Source organism: Oncorhynchus kisutch, linkage group LG5 (assembly GCF_002021735.2).
Source record: "Oncorhynchus kisutch isolate 150728-3 linkage group LG5, Okis_V2, whole genome shotgun sequence".
NCBI lineage: Eukaryota > Metazoa > Chordata > Actinopteri > Salmoniformes > Salmonidae > Oncorhynchus > Oncorhynchus kisutch.
In genome coordinates this window covers 31553610-31562049 of record NC_034178.2, presented here as the reverse complement: position 1 = coordinate 31562049, position 8440 = coordinate 31553610, and the positions used below count along the sequence as shown (strand labels likewise).

Genomic DNA, 8440 nt, shown 5'->3' with positions numbered 1-8440 from the left:
TTAAATTTACTGTGTTACGTCTAGTTTATGAGACCAGGCTGGTGTAAACCCGTACATATAGTAATACAACTTGAAACTTGAAAATATGTCTGTTTTGTGCTTCAAAAGCATGCACAAACTGCGTGAAATTACATAATCTTTGAATACATAGCTATATATAATCCCACTTTACTCAACAATACTGGAAATTGGAATATAGGCGACTTTGTATCTGCTCATAAAAATGTATACTTTATGTTATCAAACCCGCCCACGTGCGTTCATCGCGCCAGGGTGCTGTTCTCGATTGTGATTGGATATATCAATATGGAAATAGGCGTGGTCGTTGTACATTTGCTTACCGGGCTCGTTGTGCAACTAGCGTGTCTGCTAAAGTCGGTTGTGTAAGTCGTTTTTACTCACGTATTTTGTCTCCAGCCAATTCAATACATTCTGTGGAAATGGCAAAGATTGAACTAAAGCCAGTTGGAACGAACTTGTTGAAGAGTGTTTCTGGAGAGGTACGTATGTGTTGAAACGTCAATGTGTGTGTGAGATAATGTTGGGTTTAGGCTCCTAGCTAGCGTTAGCTAGTTGATTCGGAAGATGTAACGATCCTGGCTTTATAAGCGAGGATATCGACTCTGCCGCACCAGCATGGTTTTGTGACACAGTCGATAGCGCGCTGGACTTCGGGCTAGAAGGTCCAGGGTTCGAGACCTACTCTCTCCTTGTTTCATTTACAATACTAAGTAGATATAGACCCAGATTTTTACTGTTTCGGACAGATCTGTTTTCTCTTTATCAGGTTGTGCCAGGTTTAGAAAGGTCGTGAACGGCTTTCCTAGCCAGCTAACTTGCTACTTTGCGAGCCACAGGCAGCACTTTAATGATTGATATAATCCCTCCATTGCTGAAATCACAACCTTATCATTACCGCTTCATCCATATTATTATTGCAGCAAATTGTAAATGGCATCACCTAGGTATGGGTCAAAATGATCAATACAATTCAGTAGAGGAAGCATAAACATTGATCTTCCCGATCTCAACCACTCCCTATCTACCTCCTCCCTCAACGTTTCATACCTCCCGCTCTCCCTTGCTGACTTCTATCCTGCCTGCCTCCCTCACTCTCTCAATGTTTCATACCTCCCGCTCTCCCTTGTTGACTTCTATCCTGCCTCCCTCCTCACTCTCTCAATGTTTTCTACCTCCCGCTCTCCCTTGCTGACTTTTATCCTGGCTCCCTCCTCACTCTCTCAATGTTTCATACCTCCCGCTCTCCCTTGCTGACTTCTATCCTGCCTCCCTCCTCACTCTCTCAATGTTTCATACCTCCCACTCTCCCTTGCTGACTTCTATCCTGCCTCCCTCCTCACTCTTTCAATGTTTCATAACATGAAAGTGTTACTTTGTTCTGACTGACTTTTTTACATTGATTATTCACTCAGCCATTGTTTGTGAGCCACTAATGTACTTCATTCAATTTAAACAGATACATATATCTATTCAGGGCGGTAACCTCCCTCCTTGCCTCCCTCCCTCAATCTTTCATAACATGTCATTTTTCTCTGTCATTTGCTGCAGAGTGTGGAGCTCCAGTCTTTATGGAGTGACAAGCCTGTGGTGCTGTTCTTCCTGCGCAGGTTTGGCTGCCAGGTGTGCCGCTGGACAGCTGCAGAGATCAGTAAACTGGAACCAGACCTGACAGCCCACGGTATCGCCCTGGTGGGCATTGGACCTGAGGAGACAGGCCTGGAGGAGTTTAAGGAGGGGGGATTCTTCAAAGGAGGTTAGAAAAACCATTGCTGCTTTGCAAAAAAACACATTCTCGATTGGGGGCACAGAGTCAGTTGTCCAAAGTCACATTGCAGTTGGCTGTAAGTGTCAATACACCAATGATGTCTACAACACAGCCTTTTTGACTTCTCAAGCAACCACAAATGTATTCAAGCACAAATGACTTTTTTAAAGAAGCTTAAATACACCTTTTTTTTAAGCAAATAAAATATTTACTTAAATAGTATATTTTAAAAAATATAAGTATATAAAAATATATTGATCTTGGAATACCATTTTACATTTTAATGACAGTTTGTCATTTAGAATCAATATAAGCTTTGTCACCCTTACACAACATATGTAGCTTCCTTTTGTAACACTCAGTGCAAGCGGGAGTGTCCTAAGTAGCCATAGTTACATAGTTATGGCCATTTACTAGGAACGCAATAAACTTGCCTCCTGATGGATTCCACAGCCGACCATAAATGCCCTGCCATAGTAAGAGTTTTGAGAATTTGTCGATCGTATCATTATCCTCCTGTTGTCTTCTGTGGCAGACCTTTACATTGACGAGAAAAAGCAATGCTACAAGGACCTGGGCTTCAAAAGGTAAGCTGGGTCGTCTGAGTACTATTTACTTCCCTAGGTGTACTACTTGGAGTGCCAAGAAGAAAAATAGCTCTTGAAAATAACTTACATTTGTAATTTTACATTTGTAAACAGGTACACGGCTCTGAGTGTGGTTCCTGCAGCACTGGGGAAGAAAGTACGAGAGGTTACGACAAAGGTAACGTTTGTGATTTCACTTTGTCCAATAGCATTTCTGTATTCATGGTTGACATGGGAGGGGGGTTATGTTCAGTTGATACTGCATGTATATGTCCTCGTCTGTCTGTCTGAGTGGAATTGGAAGGTGTTTTACATGATTTGTCCTCTGCTCTGTCCTCCAGGCCAAAGCTCAAGGGATCCAGGGGAACTTCACTGGGGACCTCCTACAGAGTGGAGGCATGCTCATTGTGGCCAAAGGTAGGTCCATACACAGGCATGGGGAGAAAAGGTTGAAGTACATTCCAGATAATCACCATATGAACCATATATAGGTCAGAAATACAGCTTTCAGGGGTTGACCTGTCTGGAAAAACACATCAAAGCTGTTATGATTAGAATTGATTGCTGGAAAGATACGTTTTTCAAATATGAGTTAAATACATAAAAAATAACCATGTGTGATAATAAGTTTCGTAAGTTAAGATCCTCATGGGATTTTTTTCATAAATAGATGTAATGCTGTGGCCACTTTGTGTACTGTACCAAAGATTTTTTAGAACTAACCCAAGATGCATTATAGCATGCCGTTTCCAATGGAGCAAATGAAGCATAGTAGGCAGAACAAGCAAGGAAGTGGGCAAAACCAAGCACGCGCTAGCGAGATCCAATTGGTTTGTTCTACCATGCGTTTGCATATTTCTAATAGTGAATGCCTATGAAGCACGCGTGTGCAATGACTAAATTCGCCCTTGCAGTCTTTCTAAACAACGCAATTCTTAGGGTAAAGTCTATAACACATAATCCTTTTTTGGTGATCAGAAAATTGTATTGAGATCAAATGTTTCATAGATGAGAAAATTAGCAGAATGTCGGCCCAGTTTCGCTCCATTTTCTCCCACTCCTGGCCACTGGGCTTCCTCTCATCACAATATTTGGTGGTGAGTGGAAATTCCAACCACATGCTTCAGATTTATACTTCTGCCTAAACATCAGTCTCCTTGTTCTATCTGTGACTGTACTATACTCTCCACCAGAGGGCAGTGTGATAACATCAGTTCACACTAGACTGGTATTTGAGGTTGTTTGTATGCATCTCAGGCCTGTCCATGCTGTGTTTTGTGTACTATACAGGTGGAGAAAAAGTACTGCTACACTTTGTCCAGGATTCACCCGGAGACTATGTACCATTGGAGGACATTTCCAAGGCTCTTGACATCTCAGCCAATGTACAAGCAGGGGAGAGACCACAGGTAAGTTGGCAACCAACCAATGACGGGCAAGACAAGAACATTCTTGAGAGAGACCATGTTCTGTTACTTTCATATCATGATTTAGGGATTACTGCTGTTGTGAATGAGCTCAGAGTAGAACATTTTTTGATCTGATCATGTCACTCTGAGATAAAGAGCAGAGTTTTTCCAGGCTGCGGACAAGTTCCTTATGGTGATTTTCCCACTGATGCTGTGTGCAGACACAGCCACACGTATATCAGAGAATACTCCTTATTGACAATGCCACACACATTCTGCCTGCACTCCATGATCCAGATCTCTTCTTCAATTTTAGATAGGCAGCCTGTATTATCACTCTTAATTCTCCAAAATCCTTTGAACCTTGACAATGGTCTTTCTGGCTGGTGTAATAGTTTTTTCAGCATATCCCTACAGTGTGAGATTTTGAAATAGCTCCCATGAGAACCTGATGATTTCTCAGTGCTCCTATGGAATCAGGAAGAGAACAGATAGACCAAGAATACCATAGCTGCTGTTTCATCTCCTGAGGATGTTCCCGTGAATAGGTTGAGCTGTTGATCATTTGTTGTAGGGAGAGGTCAGATTGGCAGGGTTTATATTTTTAACCTGTAGAAAATCTTCAGACTCTCCATTTACCCTTTCTTGGTGATTTAATAGATAATGTGTTATAATCGGTCTAAATCATGCGTTATCTTAAACCACCATTCAGAAACACAAATTGGAGCTTTAACGATGAGTGCCCGGTCTGGCCACCTTGAACCTATGTGAACGTGAATAGATTACATAGGAAACGACAGACATCTTGGACACATTCTCCAGTTCTTATTTTACCTCTGTGGTCAGTGTGTGAATGGGTGCAGTTTGACTACGCTACTGATATTCCCTGGGGTTGACTTGTAAATTACTTGTAGATCTATGAATGTCAACACAGTTATATACTTAGTTTGACACTGAAGGATAAGTTGTCACAAAAGATGAGTTATTTTTGGAAGGTAGAACTTAATATGAGCAAAACATTTGAGGAAATCGGCAATTCGTTAAAGTTTTAAATCAATATTCTGACTGACTCATGCTACATTTGGATCAGTTTGGGGAATGTGGATTCAACATTTTGAATCAGGGACCGATGCATGTCGGTGAATCATTACATCCCTAATAGTCAGGTTTACTTCCACCCATCGTTTGTCATTCAACAACACAATAGGGGTTTTGTAAGCACATGCTTTGAGAAATAAACAGTCATACTTCCAGACGACTGAGTGGCTGGTGACCCGGTGATTGTTAGTGATGTCTGCAGGCCTAAGAGGCTCAGCATGTGGGACACAACTGCAAGCTGCCCTCAGGCAGGCCGATGTTCTGCTAACACTTCAGTGCCAGGCCTAGAGCCAGCAAGGCATGGGTGTTTCCCCGTGACTGCTAAGGACAAGCAGATGTCCTCTCACCAGCTCGGGAACACAGCAACCTTTATGCTTTCTTTATAAGGGTGAAGAGGTGGGTGAAATAAGCCTTTAGGCTCCAACGCCTACATTGCAGTGCCGCGGTCTGTAAGCCCGGAAGGCGATGCATTTAATGGATAGCCATTTTATCACGGTTATCATGAGCTAAACATGACAGCATTAGTTAAAAAGGCATGTGGCTGTTTGAACTTAATCAACTTAATCTGTCCATGGTGAGAAATGACCCCAGCTCACCCAGTGTGGGTGGGTTAATATGCCCACATAGGTCCTCTGGCCTGTCTGGTAGTAAACACAGTGTCACTCACAGGCTGCTATCTGTGTCTGAATCAGAGCTGGAAATGTTCCATTTCTCCCAGGGGAATCACTTCAGTCCCCTGCATTTTATTTGATATATTTATCTTTTATTTTACCTTTACTTAACTAGGCAAGTCAGTTAAGAACAAAATCTTATTTACCATGACAGCCTACACTGGCCAAACCCGGATGATGCTGGGCCAATTGTGCGCCACCCTATGGGACTCCCAATCACAGCCAGATGTGATGCAGCCTGGATTCAAACCAGGTACTATAGTGAAGCCTCTTGCACTGAGATGCAGTGCCTTAGACCGCTGCACCACTCGGGAGGCCCTGTGCCCTACAGCATCACCAGGGACGATATTTCACCCTCTCCCTCAGGAGGCCAGGCGATTTCCCCTGGACAGGGCTTGGTGCACAGGGCATTGCGAGGTGGTTCCTAAATTCTACACTACAGGCCAGCTTCTGTGAGGTGTGCTGCACGGCAAAGAAGCTATGTTTTGTTATTGGTGGACTGAATTAAGTTCATGTCATTGAACCTTTTATGAGACCTGCTGTCAGTTGTACGTCTATGGCAGGAGAGTGTTCCTGTGGCTGAAGGCCAAGTCCTGTTCTCAATGACGCATTAAAATAAGTGTTTGAGCCAACACTTAGCTGTCCTAGTTGGCTGTAAATCCAGCCATTGTAGCATTTCATTTGACAGCAAAATTGATTAAATCTCATCTCTTCTCCAGAATGGACTAAAAGCTCTCCATTCCTGACTTCAGAAAGAAGGAAAATATTTGGGTCGCATAAATCAAACTACAACCTTTATCTACAGCATAAATGAATCAAGCCCAAGGACCAGTAACTCCTCATCAATGCAGCCCACATAACTCAAAAGGCACAAAGTAAAAGCAAGTGAAAATACTGTCTGTAAAACAAAACAGTAGCTTTTAATTTGACCTTTATTTAACTAGGCAAGTCAGTTAAGAACAAATTCTTATTTTCAATGACGGCCTAGGAACAGTGGGTTAACTGCCTGTTCAGGGGCAGAACGACAGATTTATACCTTGTCAGCTCGGGGATTTGAACTTGCAACCTTTCGGTTAGTCCAACGCTCTAACCACTAGGCTACCCTGCTGCCCCAGGTACTATAGTGATGCTACGCCGAAGTCCAAAACATATGGTGTATATATAGTAGTACTAGCTATGGAAAAACGTGACGTGTCTTCCCCTGGCTTAGCACCTACAGGCACGCAGACTGCCTACAGTGTGGGCCGCAATAACATCTCCAAACTGATTTGACAATTTCCTCTCGACAGCTACTGTAGGCAGCAGAATATCAGAGAAATCTTACAACTGTAACCTTGGAGCAGTGTGCTTATTATGTCACTCACAGTTGACTTACCTGTCTGAGTACATGTACAGCAGGGGTAGGAAACCCCGATCTTTGAGAGCTGGAGTCACTTTATGTTTTGGATTTAACCGACGGGGAAGACCAGATGTGTTGAATTTAGGCAATCACTGAACTGATCAATTAGCTCAGGTGTGGTGCCTAGTTGGAACAAAATCCTGCAGTACCTCCGGCACTCCAGGAACAGGGTTTCCTACCCGATGTATTTCCATTATCCTCATCCCCCTGGGTTGTTTTTGAACTATTGTTTTGGCTTTGAATGAGTATATCTATGAAAGAGTACCCATTTTTTGGCCTTTCACCATGTAATAACATGCAGAATCTACTGCACACACAGCTGATTAGTGAAGGTGCTGGAGGCAAAAGTCTTTGCCACACTTCCAGTCATGTGCAAATGTATTTAATTGTGGCTGAGCTTTCAGTCAGTCAGCCTTTATCAGAGCACTATGTAAAATACCCTGTTGAAGGTTTATCCATATAGTTGTATAACCTCGGTATCTCACTGTATCTCACTGCATCTCCTCCCAGTGCAACGATGATGTTTGTACCAGATGAAGCCTGAACACACCCTGGACTGGTGACAACTCAAGTGCACTTTGGGGAGGAGAGCTGAACCCCAACCACCAATCAAGCGGGGGTAAATCTGGTCTGTGAAGCAGGATGATTATAACCTTTTGAATCTGCGTCAATGTTTATTATAATGCCATAGTACCAACTCGGTACAACCAAATCCAATTTGATTCTCGATTATAGTAGATTACTAGATGTTTTCCAGTTTGTAAATCCTTATTTATAAATGATTGTGGATAATGTTATTAAATAGTATCAAGTTGCTTGTTTACTTGTGAGTGGCCAGTCACTCCAGTTCCGTCACAGAGCGGCTAATTTAAACACCAACTGTATGTGTGCTGAGGCTTGTGCTGACTTACGCACGCCTCGCTAGACATTCCTATAAATTATCCTGATCCTTTTTCCTTAATCAGATACATAACATTTAACATTGAAGATTTTATTGTATAGTAATTTCTCAATGGTCTGTGACATTCTACGACGTACTGTGTTTGAAAAACTTTTTTTGTATGTATGTGTCGTGCCCAATTAAAATGAAAACTTGCTGTTTCGTGGCTTACGGGATTGAATACAATGACTTCACCCTGATGTTGGTGAGTGTTTTGCAGAGATCTGTGAACATTTTCCACACTCGTGAAATACAAACATGGAGTTCAGTCATCTGATCTGGACAGAGCTGCCAGGTGTTGGTTGTAAAGACCTTACAGTAACCATATTCTTTTGGACATAGAGAGCTGGAACACACACAATCAACATCTTATGAATCAAATATTTGTACCTGATTTGAAATAGCACCATTAGATCGACTTGGGTTTACCTAGGCTAAAATGTATATACCTTATGTAAGGTCATATAAACTGTTAAAATATCCTACTTGCATTCCACAAACTCAGGCCAAACACTTGTTATGCTTAGATAAAAGTGAATTTAATCCATTT

At 42.3% G+C, this 8440-nt stretch overlaps 1 protein-coding gene across 2 annotated transcripts; it reads left to right on the top strand.

Annotated features, from left to right (window-relative positions):
• Positions 1 to 325: 325 nt before the first annotated feature.
• Positions 326 to 8057, top strand: prxl2b (peroxiredoxin like 2B). 2 transcript variants are annotated; one of them, XM_020483044.2, is made up of 7 exons: positions 326 to 500; positions 1570 to 1774; positions 2322 to 2373; positions 2488 to 2551; positions 2715 to 2790; positions 3664 to 3782; positions 7461 to 8057. In XM_020483044.2, exons 1-7 carry the CDS (start codon positions 441 to 443, stop codon positions 7485 to 7487), a joined length of 603 nt encoding a protein of 200 aa, XP_020338633.1. In that variant the 5' UTR covers positions 326 to 440; the 3' UTR covers positions 7488 to 8057. The 2 variants fall into 2 exon arrangements, 1 of the variants encoding a protein (XP_020338633.1); XR_004210005.1 differs by having other exon boundaries at positions 344 to 500; positions 1629 to 1774.
• Positions 8058 to 8440: the final 383 nt, after the last annotated feature.

Excerpts from the sequence above, each read along its gene's own strand:
- prxl2b (XM_020483044.2), top strand. The coding sequence starts at position 441 with ATGGCAAAGATTGAACTAAAGCCAGTTGGAACGAACTTGTTGAAGAGT. Across the intron at positions 501-1,569 it reads TGAAGAGTGTTTCTGGAGAG|AGTGTGGAGCTCCAGTCTTT; the intron begins GTACGTATGTGT and ends CATTTGCTGCAG. Across the intron at positions 2,552-2,714 it reads TACGAGAGGTTACGACAAAG|GCCAAAGCTCAAGGGATCCA; the intron begins GTAACGTTTGTG and ends TCTGTCCTCCAG.